Source organism: Stigmatopora argus, chromosome 18 (assembly GCF_051989625.1).
Source record: "Stigmatopora argus isolate UIUO_Sarg chromosome 18, RoL_Sarg_1.0, whole genome shotgun sequence".
In the NCBI taxonomy this organism is placed as follows: domain Eukaryota; kingdom Metazoa; phylum Chordata; class Actinopteri; order Syngnathiformes; family Syngnathidae; genus Stigmatopora; species Stigmatopora argus.
Window position 1 is genome coordinate 11,704,329 of NC_135404.1, and position 21,507 is coordinate 11,725,835.

The following is a 21,507-nucleotide window of genomic DNA, read 5'->3' on the forward strand; positions in this document are numbered from 1 at the left end:
CATTGAAGGAATAAATCTTTTCCGTTGGTGAGAGCTTGTTTGTCAGTCAGTATGCGACTGGCGACCGATCCTGGGATGGAAGTTGGGCCTGTTTGGTGTTAGGTTGCAAAAGAGGAAGTTGGGAATCGTACTTGGGCGGGTACACGTGAGTGGGAGTGCCCGTGGATTTAAGATAAACAGCGCAAAGCACTCTGTGTCCCAATATAGAGGGAGGGGGTTGGGCTCGGTTTTACAGTGAGATCCAGCCAGCCCACTGGCAACCCCCCAAGAAAATCTAGGTCAATGTTTTACGAGATTTTTTCATATTTATTGACAGTTTTTATTCCGATCCTTTTTTTGCAACTTCTTTTTAATATTCATTCTTCTCATTGTTTGTATGTATTTGTTGTGTAGATTGTTTTTGCATGGATTTTTAAGGATTCATTGAAATATGTATATTACTTTTAAATTCTGATTCTGCATTTTGCTTTTTGGGTTAATGCTTTTCAATCCGCGTTGACATGTTTTAATAATTTTTTACATTTACTTTTTTATTCTCTGATAAATGGTTGCATGTATTTCTGCAGCATATTTAGATGTTTTTTTTCTGCAAAATGATGGCATTAGCATATGTGGTACTTTTTAAAAATATATACTTTTGAATATTCAATGTTAATTTCTCCTCTGCATTGGATTTATATATACATATAAAGTGTAAACACCCATTTTCGAAGAATTTCCTAGGCAATAAATTTTAACACAGTGAACATATCAAGTCGAGAAATTCTGGCACAAGAGTGACATTACTAAGAACTGGATGTCCCTCCAAAATAAAATGTTTAAAAAAGCAGGATAGGGAGAAGAAACTAGTCAGTGAAGCTGCAAAGAAGCCAAGATGAAATGAACTGAAGGAATTTATGGCTTGTTCTGGTTATTTCAAACACATGACTTCTTCATATTTATGGATCGTGAGGTTGTTTTAAAACGAGCAAAATGTCTTTAAAAGCTAATGATAGAGTGCAATTCACGGGGGCAGTTGTCCAATCCATTATCCTCACAACTGCCATGTTCTCATTAGGCTTGTGTGGGTTTTCTCCAGGTACTCCAGTTCCCTCCTATGTCTTCAAAACATGCTAGGCTAGCTGGTTGAACACTCCAAATTGCCCCTGGTTATGAGTGTGAATAGTTTTCTATCTCCTTGTGACCTGCAATTGGCTGGCAACCCATTCGGGGTGTCCGAATTCAGTTGGGATTGGCTCCAGCACCCCCCATGACCCTTGTGGGGATAAGCGGTAGGGAAATAAGTGGGAGAGAGTGTGTGAGCTTGAAGTTCCTGACGCCCGAGTTCTTGGAAAGTGTTGTTTAGCAGGCCAAAAAATTTAAACTCCCTCCCTGGAATTGAATTCCAACCTCGTCCAACCAGAGGCGAGCCTTTGCCAAGCGCCTGGACCGGCCTTCCCAAGCGCAACAGCACATTCTGTACGCTCCCCGCCCTCCTCGCTGTAGAAAACAAAAACCCACACACACACGGTCATTCATTTGATAGAACAAAACATGGTGTTTGCCCCCAGTCAACACAGCGCGTCCACGGATCGAGAGCAATGACATCACTCTTCTTGTTTGTGTGTGAACGAACGTGGGTTGAGGCAAGTAAACAAAAGCGGACAGGGAGGAATGTACCACTTTTTATTTACGCGCGTAAATGGATTAGTTGTGACGTCACACGCTTACACAATTTATGGTGGGGTGTCACAAAGTACAAAAGGGATACATTGAGATTTGAATTCATTTCTTCACAGTGCCTGGAACGAATTATTGTTCATTAAAATGTGTGGAAAGTTCATTCAATTGCAACCTTGTCCAAATCAATCAAAAATGTCATAATATATTATGGTGAACATTGAATGGCTATAAAATACAATGTAAAGTATCAGTTTGTGTCCATTAAGGGCACAGTTTAACAGTCATACAGACACAAATGAAGAATTTCACAACTACTGTCAATGATACTTTGAATTATTATTCTCAAAAATAGGCTGAACATGTCAAATGAAAGGCTTCATCTTAAAAACTCATAAATCCACATTTATTTTAGCTCATTTTTCATGTGTAAAAAGTTTGCCTGTTTATATTTCAGACCACATTTTGCTTTTCCCATCTGTATTTGGAATTGTTTACTCTTTGACACGTCAAAATAGGCATGTTACTTCTTCTGTACTTTTACTTGATGAGCAGTTGATGTGTACTACGATGTAGTTTTGCCACCTCTGTTTACAAATTGAAAAAAAATCCCTATTTCCCCTTGGGAAAAGGCATTTGGATGTATTGTGTTCATTACGACGGCGTGAATCCCAGGAGTTTTTCGATGGGCTTGTAGCGCCACTCGTCTGCTTCCAGCTCTTCCACCAAACTGGCCAACTTCTCCATGCGTGAAACTTGTTGATCTATCAAGAGATTACTATTCAACAATGGGCACGAACAGAATAAATCCAGTCCTGTTATTAGTCACGTACCGTGTTTAACCTGCTTGAGAGCCGACGCCACTTGGTAGCTGAATACAGACTCGCATAGAAATCTGTCTGAGCCATCTGGGGGAAAAAGGAATAAAAGACTGTGGGAATTTCATTTCATTTACTTGATCACTTTTACAGTGTCCCAAAGTGCAACTCTACTGATGTGCATGCAATGGTACTAAGGAGTGTTTCCTGGCTCCACTGCATTGGACGTTTATTGCCGTCAATGGCAGCCGAAAGGATGTAACTCCATACCTTCCATCATTTCACCGGCTCCTTTGGGGTAAGTGAACAGGACCTTCCTCGGGGGAATAAGCTCCGAGGCGCTGAAGCCAGAACCCGTCACCGAGCTGCCACTGACGCCTCCAGCCGACGACGACGAAGAAGACGCTGCCATTGCCTGTACATAAAAAAACACGCACTTATACATACTTTCCTGTGGCTGCTATTGAACATCGGTGTAAACATAACATTAGCATCCGTTAGCCATGGTTGACAAACGCAAACAAAGCAGGCGATCGAGGACGCGTATGTTTCAGCTTACTAAATATTGGTATTTTACCTCTACTCAATGCGACTACTCACCGCCAATACACGTAAAAATTTTAAACTTTGAAGCTGAATGTGGCCGGCTGATGCTGGCGTTTGTTATTGTTATGAACGCTTTCGCAGCACTTTGCGACAGAGGCGATCGTTTGGCGGCAAATGCCTGAAAGCAGATGATACGGGTACGCCGTTTAAAAATACGTATGGCAACTCCTTTTTTTGTTTATCTACGTTTTAAAGTACCTATTTATAATGTAATCACACAACCCTGGAAAACACGTGCGTAATGTGTAGCTGTTACCACCGGGACACCGTTGTTTCAGGTATATAATTAATAATGAATAAATGTAAGCATACACCCACGTTAATATTTTTGTGAAAATAGATAACGGCTAGGTGGCGAAACTTGTTCGAAATACAGAAGATTAAGATTTAGCGCTTCAATTTTACACATTCAGTATAAAATTGATGTTTACGTACGACTCGGGTGGCGTTATCTATATTTTATAAATGGCTGTCTGACACAAATATACAATTATAGGTGAATTGTTGACTTATTTACAAACGTTTACTTGGCAAATGTTTTAAGTACAACGTAACATTATTATATTTTATTTTTGAATATATGACAAAACAAGTGAAATTGGTAAACCCTATGTTTACGTAATGGCACCGACACAAAATGGACGAAAAAACACGACGGACGTATTTGGTTTACAGCACACACCTGACATCTAGACTTAGATATTTTATTTTGTTTAGTTTGGTTTGACACGTTTTAACGTGGTTACCAAGCTAGTTTACAATAAATTACACGTTTGTTAACGCTTCCTTTTTGCGGCAACTACTTAACGACATGGACGTTTTACGTCCTCCTCTAATCAATATAAATGGAAGAATATACCGAAAAAATTTCATTCGAGAAGAACAATATGAGGCGGAAGAAGAGGACTTCTCCTACATGGAACCACCTGGTAAAATTAGTTTTTTTTCTCTCTCCCAATATTGGCATTAGTGACTAAGCTTGAGAAAGTGAACTTGTAATACACATTTCTTACTGTAGAAATGAAAGTGATACTAAAAATGGCTGTTTGCGTTTCCAAAAGTGTCGATGATTTTTCGTGTTCTAGAAAGCGAAGAGTTGGAAGCAGAAACTTCTGATACTCATTTCTTTGAAAAGATTGACAATGGATTCCGTTGTGCCATCGACGTGCCAGCTTTCGTTTATAAGTGAGTCATCCAAAAGTAGGAAAATCCTGTTCTGTTTTTTTAAACCTCCATTTGCTTCTTGTTTGCCTCACAGGTACATCATTGGAAAAAAGGGAGAAACTCGTAAACGTCTTGAGTCCGAGACTAAGACGACCATTAACATCCCCAAGCACGGAGTGGAAGGACAGATAGGTACAAATCTTGTGGTAGAGTCAATGGAAATTCCTCTCCATTTACAGTAGAATACTTTTTAGAGATCTATATGAAGCTTTAAATTCATTTCCATAATTCTGGTCATTTCCGGCAGTCGTAACTGGAACGCACAAATCCGCCGTGTCTTCCGCCATCACGAGAATCGAGCTGCTCGTCGACAACTTCCGGAAGAAACAGCCGTTCACCCACTTTCTATCCTTCCCTCTCAACGACCCCAAAATACAAGAGGGGTTCTTGAGGTTTAAAGATGAGGTCTTAGAGCAACATTCACAGGTAAAATCAGGATATTGAGCATCTGAAAAGTACTCGCACCTTTCATATTTCAATGCCTTGAGCCTTCTATTTTTTTTCTTTGAATGCGCAGGACCACGGACTCGATGAAAGCATCTTTCAGAACCCAGCAAAACTGCATATGACCATCGGCACCCTCACGCTACTGAGCGCTTCGGAAGTGAGGAAAGCGCGCGAGCACCTGCAGGATTGTCAAAACTTCATCAGGTTTGATATTGGATTGGATAACTTTTATTCATCCCGTATTTGGGAAATTTCGTTGTCACAGTAGCAAGGGGGTGAGGATGGAGAAATAGGAAAGGCATTTTAGACATAAATAGATAGGTAATAAGTGGGTTAATAAATAAATACATGAATAAATATATAAATAAATAAGCGTGTTGCTGAAATATATATACACACACACACACACACACATATATATATATGTACAGGGTGACCCAAAAAGATGCGTACCCATGAAAATTTCAATTGTGACTTTGATTAAAAAGCTATTTATTTCAAATTACAACCACACATTATTCAGTTTATGGAAGACCATTCACCAGAGTTTCAGCTATTTCTGTCAAGTTTTAGTCAATTTATGGCTTTCCCAAGATGTGTTCCAAATGTCCACCATTCCGTTGCAAGCACACCTGTACTCGTCTGACAAAGTTGTCAATCACTTTTACACAACTATAGCTGAAAACGATCATCCATAGGTTCACCTTTCACGTCCTGCAACAGAAAAGACATTCGTTAAAAAATGGATTTTTTATCGAATAAAATATGGGTACGCATCTTTTTGGGTCACCCTGTATATATATAAACATATATATATATAAGCACACATATACATACATATAGATGTACATTCATGCATACGGTAGGTCTTAACACAGCCATTTTTTTGTTAAAGAGCCTGACAGCTGATGGGAGGAGGAATCTGCGGAAGTGCTCCTTCCTGCATGTCGAACCTGTTACACTGTGTTTAAATAGAGAAATATCAAGTCTTTAGTTGTTATATTTTTCTGTCAGGAACATCACAGGAGGCAAGCCTCTGCCTTTACAAGTTGCGGGGATCGAATATATGAACGATGACCCCGCCATGGTGGACGTCCTGTACGCCAAAGTCAACACGAAAGACGGCTCTGATAAGTAATAGATGGTTTGGGTTGAGTTTTATTGGACGGCGTTCACCCGTTGCGCTGGTGCCGCAGGTTGCAGGTGATTGCCGATCGCCTGGTGGAGTATTTTGTCGTGGCGGAACAGATGACGAGGGAGTGGGACAGAGTCAAGCTGCACGGCACTGTGATCAACACCCTCTTCAGGAAGGGCGCCCCAGGTAATAATGGCGGCATCTTCGGGCATGGTTTGACAATGGAAATATTTGATTTTTGGCTTTTGGGATTTTGCCGTGGCAGATTATTTCATTGTTGCCAATACGGTTTTAATTTTAAAAATAATTGTGAGTACCGTTTTATAAAAAACTATAAGTTGCACCTGAATATAAGACATGCAACCCAAAGAATGCAGAAAAAAAGGGTAAAAAAAAATAGAAAAGTCGCACTGAGGTATAAATTGTATTTTTAGTGGGTCGTTTTTAATGGATCAGAAACCAAGAATGCACATGATACAAAATTAATAGTAAGATAGGGAAAACAACGGACGAAATAGGCACCTGTTAATGTCACATATGAACTTTTTGGGGATAACTTTAGCCGAAAAAAAAAACAATACCAAACAAACCAATGAAAGAAAAAGAAGTCAAGAACTTGTTATTTTCCAATGTACCCAATTAGAGCAGCCATGTCGACACGGATGGAAATCCAACAAAAAAAAAATCCTTACGAGACACTTGTGGCATGTGCATCTGCGTTTACGTGCACCCACGGAATGTTTTCCAAGAACTGACAAAGGCCTCATTCATTTTTGCCTGGGATCCAGCCCTCCCCGCAATCCAAACATGTCCCGCCCGATGCAGCATGTTTACCAGCGTGTGGTCCAAACCAATTATGTCCCCAAACCTTGATTTTGTGCCCACTGCAGACAATTTGATCCCAAGATGTTGTTTGTTGAGATTTTTGTCTTCTACTTATTCCCCCCATAGTGGAGGAAGCCAGCGGCGGCTTGGGAAGACAAACCACGCTTGAACGAGAGGCATTTGATGCCAGAAACATATTAAAGGTTAGACTCTCACAGGAATGTGCCATCCTCATAAATTTCATTCGGAATCGGTTACAAGTTGGCTATGTTTGTATCCGATATTTGATTTATTTTGGAACAAAGTAAACAAGGTTTGTCACGTGATATTTCATCTAAAGCTCGCCTTTCAAGCTCTCTGGTGTTGTTTTTAATTGCAGAGCTTTGGAGCTTATAATTTTGGAGAACTGGAACTGAACACGGTGTCGCTCTCTCAGCGGTATTCGGCTGATTCCACGGGTTACTACACCTCTGCAGGAAGTGTTAGCTTCTCCTGAGGTAACTGCCCGTGTGGACTCTTCCAAGATTGACAGTTTTTTATTTTACATGCTGGATAGTCGTATACAAACTAAATAAATTAAATTAGTGTACTGATGCAGGGTTGTCAAACCGACGGGGTCAAAATACAAAAGGCGTGCCTAGATCAACATCCATTCCTTGGCAGAACAAATGAATAATAACCCCGCCATTTGTGAGGTCGAGGCGACCCGATATGAACTATTTTGACCGCCGCCTTCCCTCCACCTGACGTGCCACTTGGAAAGGCCGCGTGACCCAGTTAGCGTCCCAACTTTAGCGTACAGCTGTCAGGGATGAGTATTTTCATTAACGCCCAAGCAGAAAATCTCAATGCAGTGTAAAAGCACGTGTCGTCTGCACCCACAACGGATGCTCTGTTAAACGAAATAATTCAAAGTAATAATCTGGGGGAAAATGTAGATTTTAAATCATTAGTACCCAGGGCCAGACGTGAATGATAAAAAAAATCTGGATCCGGCACGTGGCATCGTTGTCAGGGTGTTTGATTTTGACTCACGTGTCCAAGTCCCGTTTACTATTTTGACGTCAATGGCCGTACGCCAGCCCTGCGGCTTCTTCGGAACGTGATACCAGACCTCCTTGCCAGACGCCTCCAATACTGGTCATCTTAAACAGAGTTGGCTTGGAGACAAGTAGGCTGCTAGATTGCGTTCATAGTTGTATAGTTGCATCTTGCAAATTCTGACTTATCTAAAGAATATCTTAAGCAAAAAAGCCTTCTATACATGGTCATTTTTTAACGAAAATAAAGCCTTACCATACCATACTCATTTTTGTAAGAAGAAAAGTCTTACTATACATAGTCATTTTATAAAAAAAAAAAAACTTACAGATCTTGTTTTAAAGAAAAAAGGCTTACTATACATGGTTATTTTTATACAGATGCCCCTTGCTTTAGCTCAAGTAGTAAGTGCTTGCTTACCATATGAAACATAGTAGGGTCAAATCCCACATCCTCCAAGTTCTGACTTTTCTAAAAAAAAAGTCTGAAGCACAAAAGCCTTACTATATATGGTCATTTTTTTAAGAAAAAAGCCTTACTATAATTGTCGTTTTTTTAAGAAAAAAGCCTTACTTTACATGGTCGTTTTTTAAGAAAAAAGCCTTACTATATTATGTCGTTTTTTTAAGAAAGAAGCCTTACTATACTATGTTGTTTTTTAAAGAAAAAAGCCTTACTATACTTCCTTAAAAAACGACATAGTATAGTAAGGCTTTTTTCTCAAAAAACGACATAGTATAGTAAGGCTTTTTTTCTTAAAAAATGACATAGTATAGTAAGGCTTTTTTCTTTTAAAAAATGAGATAGTACAGTAAAGCTTTTTTTCTTAAAAAACGACATAGTATATATAGTAAGGCTTTTTTTTCTTTAAAAAACGACATAGTATAGTAAGGCTTTTTTCTTTAAAAAACGACATAGAATAGTAAGGCTTTTTTGTAAAAAAAAACGACACAGTATAGTAAGGCTTTTTTTCTTAAAAAAAACGACATAGTATGTATGGTAAGGGTTTTTTTCTCAAAAAACGACATAGTATAGTAAGGCTTTTTTTCTTAAAAAATGACATAGTATAGTAAGGCTTTTTTCTTTTTAAAAAAATGAGATAGTACAGTAAAGCTTTTTTTCTTAAAAAACAACATAGTGTATATAGTAAGGCTTTTTTTTCTTAAAAAAACGACATAGTATAGTAAGGCTTTTTTCTTTAAAAAATGACATAGTATATATAGTAAGGTTTTTTCTTTAAAAAACGACATAGTATAGTAGGCTTTTTTTCTTTAAAAAACGACATAGAATAGTAAGGCTTTTTTGTAAAAAAAAAACGACAATATAGTAAGGCTTTTTTTCTTCAAAAAAAAACGACATAGTATGAATGGTAAGTTTTTTTTTCTCAAAAAACGACATGGTATAGTAAGGCTTTAAAAAAAAACGACAGTATCTATAGTAAGGTTTTTTTTCTTAAAAAACGACATAGTATAGTAAGGCTTTTTTTCCTTAAAAAACGACATAGTATAGTAAGGCTTTTCTTCCATAAAAAACGACATAGTATAGTAAGGCTTTTTTCAAAAAAAAAAAAAAACAGTCTAGTAAGGCTTTTTTCTCCCAAAAATGACATAGTATAGTGAGGCTTTTTTCTTAAAAAAAACGACATAGTATAGTAAGGCTTTTTTTCTTTAAAAAACGACATAGAATAGTAAGGCTTTTTTGTAAAAAAAAAAACGACACAGTATAGTAAGGCTTTTTTTTCTTTAAAAAAAAACGACATAGTATGAATGGTAAGGTTTTTTTTCTCAAAAAACGACATGGTATAGTAAGGCTTTAAAAAAAAAACGACACAGTATATATAGTAAGGTTTTTTTTTCTTAAAAAACGACATAGTATAGTAAGGCTTTTTTTCCTTAAAAAACGACATAGTATAGTAAGGCTTTTTTTCCTCAAAAACCGACATAGTATAGTAAGGCTTTTTTCTAAAAAAAAAAAAAAAAAAAACATAGTCTAGTAAGGCTTTTTTCTCCCAAAAATGGCATAGTATAGTGAGGCTTTTTTCTTTAAAAAAACGACATAGTATAGTAAGGCTTTTTTCTTCTCCTAGTTGTTGCTGTGGTCCAGTGGCAAAAACATTGGATCAGAATCTGAGGTGGGAACAAGTTCAAATCAGGAGTGAGTTCAATTCCACTCTTTGCAATTCTCAAATTGTTTATTGCGGTAATGAAAAGGATAAATATAACTTCCGATCAAATCATTTCAGAAGTCACTGTGGTCCAGTGGCAAAGACAATGGGTCAGAACTCAAGTTAGTGAATTTGACTGCCGGGTGGGAGACTGGGGTTCGAAACCCGCTCTCGTTTGACTGATCACCACAGTAAATGGGTAATCCTTTTTTCATTAAAATAAACACTTAGTCATTTTTTTTCAGCAAAACAATTATGTTCCGGTCAGCCTTCGGCTGATCGGAAGACAGTTGGGAGGGGGGATCCCTGGTGGTGTTCGACAGTCGGCCTTCGGCCGACTGCCGACACCATACAGTCGATGACTGGCGACACCGGGACGTGAACCCTCGACACCCACGTCGCAGGCAGGTGACTTACCCACTACACCACGAGGCGGCCCGCCTATACATGATTGGAAGTTATACTTATCCTTTTCATTAACCAAATAAACAATTTGAGAATTGCAAAGAGTGGAATTGAACTCACTCCTGATTTGAACTTGAGTCCACCTGAAGTGCTGACCCATTGTCTTTACCACTGGACCACAGTGACTTCTGAAATGATGTGATTGGAAGTTATACTTATCCTTTTCATTACCCAAATAAACAATTTGAGAATTGCAAAGAGTGGAATTGAACTCGCTCCTGATTTGAACTTGAGTCCACCTGAAGTTCTGACCCATTGTCTTCACCACTGGACCACAGTGACTTCTGAAATGATTTGATTGGAAGTTATACTTATCCTTTTCATTACCCAAATAAACAATTTGAGAATTGCAAAGAGTGGAATTGAACTCACTCCTGATTTGAACTTGAGTCCACCTGAAGTTCTGACCCATTGTCTTTACCACTGGACCACAGTGACTTCTGAAATGATGTGATTGGAAGTTATACTTATCCTTTTCATTACCCAAATAAACAATTTGAGAATTGCAAAGAGTGGAATTGAACTCGCTCCTGATTTGAACTTGAGTCCACCTGAAGTTCTGACCCATTGTCTTCACCACTGGACCACAGTGACTTCTGAAATGATTTGATTGGAAGTTATACTTATCCTTTTCATTACCCAAATAAACAATTTGAGAATTGCAAAGAGTGGAATTGAACTCACTCCTGATTTGAACTTGAGTCCACCTGAAGTTCTGACCCATTGTCTTTACCACTGGACCACAGTGACTTCTGAAATGATGTGATTGGAAGTTATACTTATCCTTTTCATTACCCAAATAAACAATTTGAGAATTGCAAAGAGTGGAATTGAACTCGCTCCTGATTTGAACTTGAGTCCACCTGAAGTTCTGACCCATTGTCTTCACCACTGGACCACAGTGACTTCTGAAATGATTTGATTGGAAGTTATACTTATCCTTTTCATTACCCAAATAAACAATTTGAGAATTGCAAAGAGTGGAATTGAACTCACTCCTGATTGGAACTTGAGTCCACCTTAAATTTCAACACATTGACTTTGCCACCAGACCACATTGACTTCTGAAATGATGTGATTGGAAGTTATACTTATCCTTTTCATTACCCAAATAAACAATTTGAGAATTGCAAAGAGTGGAATTGAACTCACTCCTGATTTGAACTTGAGTCCACCTGAAGTTCTGACCCATTGTCTTCACCACTGGACCACAGTGACTTCTGAAATGTTGTGATTGGAAGTTATATTCATCCTTTTCATTACCTCAATAAACAATTTGAGAATTGCAAAGAGTGGAATTGAACTCACTCCTGACTTGAACTTGTGTCCACCTTAAATTTCAACCCGTTGTCTTTGCCACTATACCACAGTGATTTCAGAAATGATGAGATTGGAAGTCATATTCATCCTCTTCATTACCTCAATAAACAATTTGAGAATTGCAAAGAGTGGAATTGAACTCACTCCTGATTTGAACTTGTGTCCACCTTAAATTTCAACCCATTGTCTTTGCCACTGGACCACAGTGACTTCTGAAATGATGTGATTGGAAGTCATATTCATCCTCTTCATTACCTCAATAAACAATTTGAGAATAGCAAAGAGTGGAATTGAACTCACTCCTGATTTGAACTTGTGTCCACCTTAAATTTCAACCCATTGTCTTTGCCACTAGACCACAGCGACTTCTGAAATAATGTGATTGGAAGTTATATTCATCCTTTTCATTACCTCAATAAACAATTTGAGAATTGCAAAGAGTGGAATTGAACTCACTCCTGATTTGAACTTGTGTCCACCTTAAATTTCAACCCATTGTCTTTGCCACTAGACCACAGTGACTTCTGAAATAATGTGATTGGAAGTTATATTCATCCTTTTCATTACCTCCATAAACAATTTGAGAATAGCAAAGAGTGGAATTGAACACACTCCTGATTTGAACTTGTGTCCACCTTAAATTTCAACCCATTGTCTTTGCCACTAGACCACAGTGACTTCTGAAATAATGTGATTGGAAGTCATATTCATCCTCTTCATTACCTCAATAAACAATTTGAGAATTGCAAAGAGTGGAATTGAACTCACTCCTGATTTGAATTTGTGTCCACCTTAAATTTCAACACATTGACTTTGCCACTGGACCACAGTGACTTCTGAAATGATGTGATTGGAAGTCATATTCATCCTCTTCATTACCTCAATAAACAATAGCAAAGAGTGGAATTGAACTCACTCCTGATTTGAACTTGTGTCCACCTTAAATTTCAACCCATTGTCTTTGCCACTAGACCACATTGACTTCTGAAAAAATGTGAAAAAACGACATGGTATAGTAAGGCTTTAAAAAAAAAAAAACGACACAGTATCTATAGTAAGGTTTTTTTTCTTAAAAAACGACATAGTATAGTAAGGCTTTTCTTCCTTAAAAAACGACATAGTATAGTAAGGCTTTTTTCAAAAAAAAAAAAAAAAACATAGTCTAGTAAGGCTTTTTTCTCCCAAAAATGACATAGTATAGTGAGGCTTTTTTCTAAAAAAAAAAAACGACATAGTATAGTAAGGCTTTTTTTCTTTAAAAAACGACATAGAATAGTAAGGCTTTTTTGTAAAAAAAAAAAAACGACACAGTATAAAAAGGCTTTTTTTTCTTTAAAAAAACGACATAGTATGAATGGTAAGGGTTTTTTTCTCAAAAAACGACATGGTATAGTAAGGCTTAAAAAAAAAAAACGACACAGTATATATAGTAAGGTTTTTTTTCTTAAAAAACGACATAGTATAGTAAGGCTTTTTTTCCTTAAAAAACGACATAGTATAGTAAGGCTTTTTTCCCTTAAAAAACGACATAGTATAGTAAGGCTTTTTTCTAAAAAAAAAAAAAAAAAATACATAGTCTAGTAAGGCTTTTTTCTCCCAAAAATGACATAGTATCGTGAGGCTTTTTTCTTTAAAAAAACGACATAGTATAGTAAGGCTTTTTTCTTCTCCTAGTTGTTGCTGTGGTCCAGTGGCAAAAACATTGGATCAGAATCTGAGGTGGGAACAAGTTCAAATCAGTAGTGAGTTCAAATCCACCACTTACATATTTAAACTAATTTTCCAATGTTATTGGGGTAAGAGGAACGAGAAATATAACTTCCAATCTTTTTCTTCCAGTTGTTGCTTTGGTCCAGTGGCAATGACAATGGGTCAGAAGTTCAGGTGGGCTCAAGTTCTAATCAGGAGTGAGTTCAATTCCACTCTTTGCAATTCTCAAATTGTTTATTGCGGTAATGAAAAGGATAAATATAACTTCCGATCAAATCATTTCAGAAGTCACTGTGGTCCAGTGGTAAAGACAATGGGTCAGAACTTCAGGTGGACTCAAGTTCAAGTCAGGAGTGAGTTCAATTCCACTCTTTGCAATTCTCAAATTGTTTATTGCGGTAATGAAAAGGATAAATATAACTTCCGATCAAATCATTTCAGAAGTCACTGTGGTCCAGTGGTAAAGACAATGGGTCAGAACTTCAGGTGGACTCAATTCAAATCAGGAGTGAGTTCAATTCCACTCTTTGCAATTCTCAAATTGTTTATTGCGGTAATGAAAAGGATAAATATAACTTCCGATCAAATCATTTCAGAAGTCACTGTGGTCCAGTGGTAAAGACAATGGGTCAGAACTTCAGGTGGGCTCAAGTTCAAATCAAGAGTGAGTTCAATTCCACTCTTTGGAATTCTCAAATTGTTTATTGCGGTAATGAAAAGGATAAATATAACTTCCGATCAAATCATTTCAGAAGTCACTGTGGTCCAGTGGCAAAGACAATGGGTCAGAACTCAAATTAGTGAATTTGACTGCCGGGTGGGAGACTGGGGTTCGAAACCCGCTCTCGTTTGACTGATCACCACAGTAAATGGGTAATCCTTTTTTCATTAAAATAAACACTTAGTCATTTTTTTTCAGCAAAACAATTATGTTCCGGTCAGCCTTCGGCTGACCGGAAGACAGTTGGGAGGGGGGATCCCTGGTGGTGTTCGACAGTCGGCCTTCGGCCGACTGCCGACACCATACAGTCGTTGACTGGCGACACCGGGACGTGAACCCTCGACACCCACGTCGCAGGCAGGTGACTTACCCACTACACCACGAGGCGGCCCGCCTATACATGATTGGAAGTTATACTTATCCTTTTCATTAACCAAATAAACAATTTGAGAATTGCAAAGAGTGGAATTGAACTCACTCCTGATTTGAACTTGAGTCCACCTGAAGTTCTGACCCATTGTCTTTACCACTGGACCACGGTGACTTCTGAAATGATATGATTGGAAGTTATACTTATCCTTTTCATTACCCAAATAAACAATTTGAGAATTGCAAAGAGTGGAATTGAACTCACTCCTGACTTGAACTTGTGTCCACCTTAAATTTCAACCCATTGTCTTTGCCACTAGACCACAGTGACTTCTGAAATGATTTGATTGGAAGTTATATTCATCCTTTTCATTACCTCAATAAACAATTTGAGAATTGCAAAGAGTGGAATTGAACTCACTCCTGATTGGAACTTGAGTCCACCTTAAATTTCAACACATTGACTTCTGAAATGATCTGATTGGAAGTTATACTTATCCTTTTCATTACCCAAATAAACAATTTGAGAATTGCAAAGAGTGGAATTGAACTCACTCCTGATTTGAACTTGAGTCCACCTGAAGTTCTGACCCATTGTCTTCACCACTGGACCACAGTGACTTCTGAAATTTTGTGATTGGAAGTTATATTCATCCTTTTCATTACCTCAATAAACAATTTGAGAATTGCAAAGAGTGGAATTGAACTCACTCCTGGCTTGAACTTGTGTCCACCTTAAATTTCAACCCATTGTCTTTGCCACTAGACCACAGTGATTTCTGAAGTGATGTGATTGGAAGTCATATTCATCCTCTTCATTACCTCAATAAACAATTTGAGAATTGCAAAGAGTGGAATTGAACTCACTCCTGATTTGAACTTGTGTCCACCTTAAATTTCAACACATTGACTTTGCCACTGGACCACAGTGACTTCTGAAACGATGTGATTGGAAGTCATATTCATCCTCTTCATTACCTCAATAAACAATTTGAGAATAGCAAAGAGTGGAATTGAACTCACTCCTGATTTGAACTTGTGTTCACCTTAAATTTCAACCCATTGTCTTTGCCACTAGACCACAGTGACTTCTGAAATGATGTGATTGGAAGTTATATTCATCCTTTTCATTACCTCAATAAACAATTTGAGAATTGCAAAGAGTGGAATTGAACTCCCTCCTGATTTGAACTTGTGTCCACCTTAAATTTCAACACATTGACTTTGCCACTGGACCACAGTGACTTCCGAAATGATGTGATTGGAAGTCATATTCATCCTCTTCATTACCTCAATAAACAATTTGAGAATTGCAGAGTGGATTTGAACTCACTCCTGATTGGAGCTTGAGTCCACCTTAAATTTCAACACATTGACTTTGCCACTGGACCACAGTGACTTCTGAAATGATTTGATTGGAAGTCATATTCATCCTCTTCATTACCTCAATAAACAATTTGAGAATTGCAAAGAGTGGAATTGAACTCACTCCTGATTTGAACGTGTGTCCACCTTAAATTTTGACCCATTGTCTTTGCCACTGGACCACAGTGACTGAGTTTTTTGATGAAAATAGCCTTACTATACTATTTTATTTTTTAAAGAAAAAAGCAATACTATATTATGTCGTTTTTTGAAGAAGAAAGCCATTCTATACTATATCGTTTTTTGAAGAAAGCCTTACTATACTATGTCATTTTTTTAAGAAAAAAGCCTTACTATACTATGTTGTTTTTTAAAGAAAAAAACCTTACTATTCTATGTCTTTTTTTGAAGAAAAATGCTTTACTGTATACTGTGTCATTTGTTGAAGAAGAAAGTCTTACTATATGTCGTTTTTTGAAGAAAACTGCCTTACTATACTATGTCATTTTTAAAAGAAAAAAGCCTTACTATACTATGTCATTTTTTAAAGAAAAAAAGCCTTACTATACTATGTCATTTTTTTAAGAAAAATACTTACTACCGTCATTTTTTAACAAAAAAGACTTACTATACCATGTCATTTTTTAAGAAAAAAGCCTTATTTTATGTCGTATGCCTTATACTATGTCGTTTTTTAGGGAAAAAAAGCCTTACTATACTATGTCGTTTTTTAAAGAAAAAAAGCCTTACTATACTATGTCATTTTTTAAGAAAAAAAGCCTTACTATACTATGTCGTTTTTTTTTTTAAAGAAAAAAGCCTTACTATACATGGTCGTTTTTGTAAGAAAAAAGCCCTTCTATACATGGTCGTTTTTGTAAGAAAAAAGCCTACTATACATGGTCGTTTTTTAAGGAAAAAAAGCCATACTATGCCATGTCGTTTTTTAAGAAAAAAAGCCTTACTATACTATGTCGTTTTTTTAACAAAAAAAGACTCACTATACCATGTCATTTTTTAAGAAAAAAGCCTTACTTTATGTCGTATGCCTTATACTATGTCGTTTTTTAGGAAAAAAAGCCTTACTATACATGGTCGTTTTTTAGGGAAAAAAGCCTTACTATACTATGTCGTTTTTTAAAGAAAAAAGCCTTACTATATACTATGTCGTTTTTTTTTAAAGAAAAAAGCCTTACTATTCATGGTTGTTTTTTAAGAAAAAAGCCTTACTATACTATGTTGTTTTTTAAAGAAAAAAGCCTTACTGTACTATGTCGTTTTTTTTAAAGAAAAAAGCTTTACTCTACTATGTCGTTTTTTAAGAAAAAAAGCCTTACTATACTATGTCGTTTTTTTTAGGGAAAAAAAGCCTTACTATACTATGTCGTTTTTTAAGAAAAATAGCCTTACTATACTATGTCGTTTTTTAAGAAAAAAAGCCTTACTATACTATGTTGTTTTTTAGGGAAAAAAAGCCTTACTATACTATGTCGTTTTTTAGGGAAAAAAAGCCTTACTATACTATGTCGTTTTTTAAGAAAAAAAAGCCTTACTATTATACTATGTCATTTTTTAAGAAAAAAAGCCTTACTATACTATGTCGTTTTTTAAGAAAAAAAGCCTTACTATACTATGTTGTTTTTTAGGAGAAAAAAAAGCCTTACTATACTATGTCGTTTTTTAAGAAAAACAGCCTTACTATACTATGACGTTTTTTAAGAAATAAAAAGCCTTACCATACTATGTTGTTTTTTAAGAAAAAAAGACTTACTATACTATGTCGTTTTTTAAGAAAAAAAGCCTTACTATACTATGTCGTTTTTTAAGAAAAATAGCCTTACTATACTATGTTGTTTTTTAAGAAAAAAAGACTTACTATACTATGTCGTTTTTTAAGAAAAAAAGGCTTACTATACTATGTCGTTTTTTAAGAAAAAAAGCCTTACTATACTATGTCGTTTTTTTAGGGAAAAAAAGCCTTACTATACTATGTCGTTTTTTTTTTTTTAGAAAAAAGCCCTTCTACACATGGTCGTTTTTGTAAGAAAAAAGCCCTACTATACATGGTCGTTTTTTAAGGAAAAAAAGCCATACTATGCCATGTCGTTTTTCTAAGAAAAAAAAACGTACTATACATGGTCGTTTTTTTAAGGAAAAAAAAGCCTTACTATACATGGTCGTTTTTTAATTTAAAAAAAAAGCCTTACTATACTATATAATATATAGTATAGTATACATGCTCACTTTGAAAGAAAAACGCCTTACTATACTTGGTAATTTTTTTTAAAGAAAAATGCCTTACTATACATGGTATTTTTGTTAAGAAAGGGGTTTTACTATACATGTATATTTTTTCCTGGAATAAAACCCTAAATTACAAAAACAAAACAAAAAAGTAGCATTGTAAAGTCCATTGTAAGCGGTCCCTCACTTAAATTCGTCCGACGGTTTTCACCTCTTTAAATGTAACCCCAATAAACTAAAACTACTCTAAAACACATTCCGCTGTTATTTCAAGTATTAAAAAAATATGTTAACAAATACACAACTAAAAGATCGTGAGAAATTGGGTCCGGAGGAATAGCATTACGAAAGAAATCCTATACCGGAACTGAAGTCACTCCAACGTCGTGTCGTCGCAGCTTGCTCACCATCCTCATGGTCGGACGAATGGCGTCGATTAACACCACTCGTTTTTGACCCAAAGCGTCTTAAGATGAAGCCACATCAACTGTCCGCTGGGAAGCGTCACGCCAAGCCTCTTCTCTTCGGGACACTCATTGTCGGACTGGCCGCTGCCTTCTTTAATAGGTACCGTTCGCCTTCCATAACGACCCTTAAGGTCACTCCACAATTGTTTTCTGTTTCCTCCAACGGCGTGCTAACGATTCCTTGCATTGCAACTGCAATAATTACAGTGTCGAAAATGTTATTCCTGCTCGTGATCACCGCTTTTCAGATATCTCAAATTTGTAACCCGTACTTTGACACCACAACCCAAAAACAAGACTTACAATCTTAATTTAAAACTTTAATGCTCGATTATCATCACCTAAATCTAAATGATCTCTCATTTTCTGAACTGCTTTATCCTCATTAGGGTCGCAGGGGGTGCTGGAGCCTATCCCAGCTGACTCTTGGCCAGAGGCGGGGGACACCCAGGCAATCGCAGGGCACATGGAGACAAAGGTCAACCATGCACACTCACATCCTTAACCAGGGGCAAATTAGTGTCTAATCAGCCTACCATGCATGTTTTTGGAATGTGGGAGGAAACCGGAGTACCCGGAGGAAACCCATGCAGACCCGGGGAGAACATGCAAACTCCACACAGGTGGAATTTCCCCCTAAATTTGAACCCAGGACCCCAGAGCCGTGAGGCCGAAGCACTAACCACTCGTCCCACCGGGCCACCCTTAAATCTAAATTATTTGCTCGTTTTATTCCACCAAACTGCATGCATGATTACAAATAATCTGAATTCAGTTCATTGCAGTTACCACTGTCTATAAAAAGTTAAAATGGCATCACCAAACATTTGTAAACTAAAAGTTTGTCCGTAAGCGATTATAAAAATGTCTATATTTCATGTTAGATTATAAAAATGCATGTATTAGAGCACTAAAAGTTGTGTTTGCGCGCCCTCTACTGGTCAGCCAACAACCCACAGGCAACACGCGCCCTCTACTGGCCAGCTCACGACCTACATGCAACATGGGCCCTCTACTGGTCAGCTCACAACCTACAGGCAACGTAGACACCATTAATTGAATTGAATGCTTTTATTGTCATCATACAAGTACAAATACATAAGAAATAGATATAAGTAGTCCAAGTGAGGTCAGCAGAGTGAAGCGGGCTTGTTCCGTCTGAAGTCCAGGATGAGTTCTAATGAATCAGTTTTAATACAAAAACTTAAAAAATGGGCTTCAGATAATCAATCGGTTCGTAAGCGATGAAGGACTAGGCTTTCAAAGTTAGGTTTCACAAGAACAAGTTCAATTTGAAAGGCCTTCAACCTGTAAGAAATGTCTTATTTGAGGTTTTTTATTTGACCTTTGCCTGTCTCCCGTAGGCACAAGTTCTTTGAGGACATCGAGGACTTGCGTGCGCAAGAACGTGCGAGGAACAACGCCAAAAAAATGGAGGTCTTGGACAGGAGGCACAAACAGCTGGAGGAAGTGGCCCAAAAAAGAAGTGCAAGTAGCTGAATGAGCCTTCGACGGTCAGGAAATGGACAACATCACGTGGATGCTTTGTTATCATGCATTTACGGTCATGCCAACGTCAGGTTTGTGAAAGATTTTTTTCATTTTGTAGCCGAAAAAAAGGAGACAAGACAAGACCATTTGAGTCGGTTATTTTATTGAAATAAATTAGATATACAAACATGGACACAGGTGATAGATATTGCACGTGAGTGAATTAATAAATAAAAATGAACTGAAAAGTGCTTGGTTTTCCTAAAGGAGAACCAGATTTAAAGGTATATACAGGATGGTACAAAATGTTTGACCCCATTTCGTAGGCCAATATTTCTGACAATTTTTGTTGGAATGACCTCCAATTTTCACAGCTTGTGTAGAAACGTGTCAAGTTTTTGTGTGTAACCTTTGGCATTTCTATCTTTTCAGGTTAAGAAATGCTGTTCTCCAAAAGAAAATGCATTTTGCATGTTAAAGTATGCTCGGACTCCATCACTCAAGACAGTGCAGCGTGCCTTCTTCATACATTTTGCAAAGAAGGCACCAACTACAAAACAAAGGAGGACTTGGCAGCAAATATTTCAAGAAAAGGGCTGGAATGCTGCGCAGGATGGATTCCAATCTGCTCCACTGTTTCTACTGACGTTGATGGGCCATCCTGGTGATTTAGGTATGTATACGTGGCAATTTTTTTTGACATTTTTGGTGCCAAATCCTAATTTGGTTTGTTGTTTGTAGTTGGTGGCATCTTTGCAGAAGTCGTGAAGAAGGCACGCTGCACACTTCGATGACTGACACCGACTGAGCGAACTCTTAACAGGCAAAATTCCTTTTCTTTTGAAGTGAACGCCATTCCTTAACCTGAAGAGATGGAAATGCTAAGCGTTACACACAATAAATTGAAACGTTTCTACACAAACTGAAAATTGTAAGTCATTCCAACAAAAATTCTCAAAATGATTGGCCTACAAAATAGGGTCAAACATTTTGGAACACCTTGTATTTGCAGCTCAAATTCAATGTAAAAATGTGCAGTAAACATGTCTAATTTTGGTTTTGCTCAAATTATAGGTGCTACTCAAAATACCGGATCTGATGTCCTCGTTGGACTTGCGGCAAACTACCCTGAAAACACGTCTGATCTTAGTAGAAGGTAAGCGGGTTTAGGCCTGGTTAGTACTTGGATGGGAGACTGCCTGGGAATACCAGATGCTGTAAGTAAGTTCTTATGTTACCAAGGGGAATTAGCTCAGTAGTTAGTGCAACAGCCTCACAGTGCTGGAGGCCTGGGTTCAAATCCCTGCCTGGGAATACCAGGTGCTGTAAATTCTTATGTTACCAAGGGGAATTAGCTCAAATGGTAACGTGCTCGCTTAGCATGTAAGAAACAGTGGAATCCATGTATATTAGAGATCCCACTGCTTCTCACATGC

At 37.4% G+C, this 21,507-nt stretch overlaps 2 protein-coding genes across 8 annotated transcripts; one reads left to right on the top strand and one right to left on the bottom strand.

Annotated features, from left to right (window-relative positions):
* Window positions 1–1,651: 1,651 nt before the first annotated feature.
* Window positions 1,652–3,217, bottom strand: anapc16 (anaphase promoting complex subunit 16). Of its 2 annotated transcripts, none has more exons than XM_077625447.1 (4): window positions 3,078–3,217; window positions 2,748–2,892; window positions 2,493–2,567; window positions 1,652–2,423 (listed from the first exon to the last, which is right to left on the bottom strand). In XM_077625447.1, the coding sequence occupies exons 2-4, from the start codon at window positions 2,887–2,889 to the stop codon at window positions 2,314–2,316; spliced, it is 327 nt and encodes a 108-aa protein (XP_077481573.1). In that variant the 5' UTR covers window positions 2,890–2,892; window positions 3,078–3,217; the 3' UTR covers window positions 1,652–2,313. The 2 variants fall into 2 exon arrangements, with proteins under 2 accessions (XP_077481573.1, XP_077481574.1); XM_077625448.1 differs by having other exon boundaries at window positions 2,964–3,093.
* ascc1 (activating signal cointegrator 1 complex subunit 1) lies at window positions 2,522–21,172 on the top strand. 6 transcript variants are annotated; one of them, XR_013306074.1, is made up of 14 exons: window positions 2,523–3,360; window positions 3,879–4,012; window positions 4,169–4,268; window positions 4,342–4,439; window positions 4,555–4,733; window positions 4,825–4,958; window positions 5,769–5,888; window positions 5,951–6,075; window positions 6,841–6,917; window positions 7,094–7,211; window positions 18,512–18,680; window positions 19,945–20,160; window positions 20,504–20,744; window positions 20,813–21,172. XR_013306074.1 is itself a non-coding variant. In XM_077625446.1 (9 exons), exons 1-9 carry the CDS (start codon window positions 3,895–3,897, stop codon window positions 7,208–7,210), a joined length of 1,068 nt encoding a protein of 355 aa, XP_077481572.1. In that variant the 5' UTR covers window positions 3,372–3,894; the 3' UTR covers window positions 7,211–8,014. The 6 variants fall into 6 exon arrangements, 1 of the variants encoding a protein (XP_077481572.1); XR_013306078.1 differs by lacking the exon at window positions 3,879–4,012 and having other exon boundaries at window positions 2,522–3,361; XR_013306073.1 differs by lacking the exon at window positions 2,523–3,360 and having other exon boundaries at window positions 3,372–4,012.
* Window positions 21,173–21,507: the final 335 nt, after the last annotated feature.

Excerpts from the sequence above, each read along its gene's own strand:
- anapc16 (XM_077625447.1), bottom strand. The coding sequence starts at position 2,889 with ATGGCAGCGTCTTCTTCGTCGTCGTCGGCTGGAGGCGTCAGTGGCAGC. Across the intron at positions 2,568-2,747 it reads AGCCGGTGAAATGATGGAAG|ATGGCTCAGACAGATTTCTA; the intron begins GTATGGAGTTAC and ends TTTTTCCCCCAG. Across the intron at positions 2,424-2,492 it reads TCTCAAGCAGGTTAAACACG|ATCAACAAGTTTCACGCATG; the intron begins GTACGTGACTAA and ends ATCTCTTGATAG.
- ascc1 (XM_077625446.1), top strand. The coding sequence starts at position 3,895 with ATGGACGTTTTACGTCCTCCTCTAATCAATATAAATGGAAGAATATAC. Across the intron at positions 4,013-4,168 it reads CTCCTACATGGAACCACCTG|AAAGCGAAGAGTTGGAAGCA; the intron begins GTAAAATTAGTT and ends TTCGTGTTCTAG. Across the intron at positions 6,918-7,093 it reads ATGCCAGAAACATATTAAAG|AGCTTTGGAGCTTATAATTT; the intron begins GTTAGACTCTCA and ends TTTTAATTGCAG.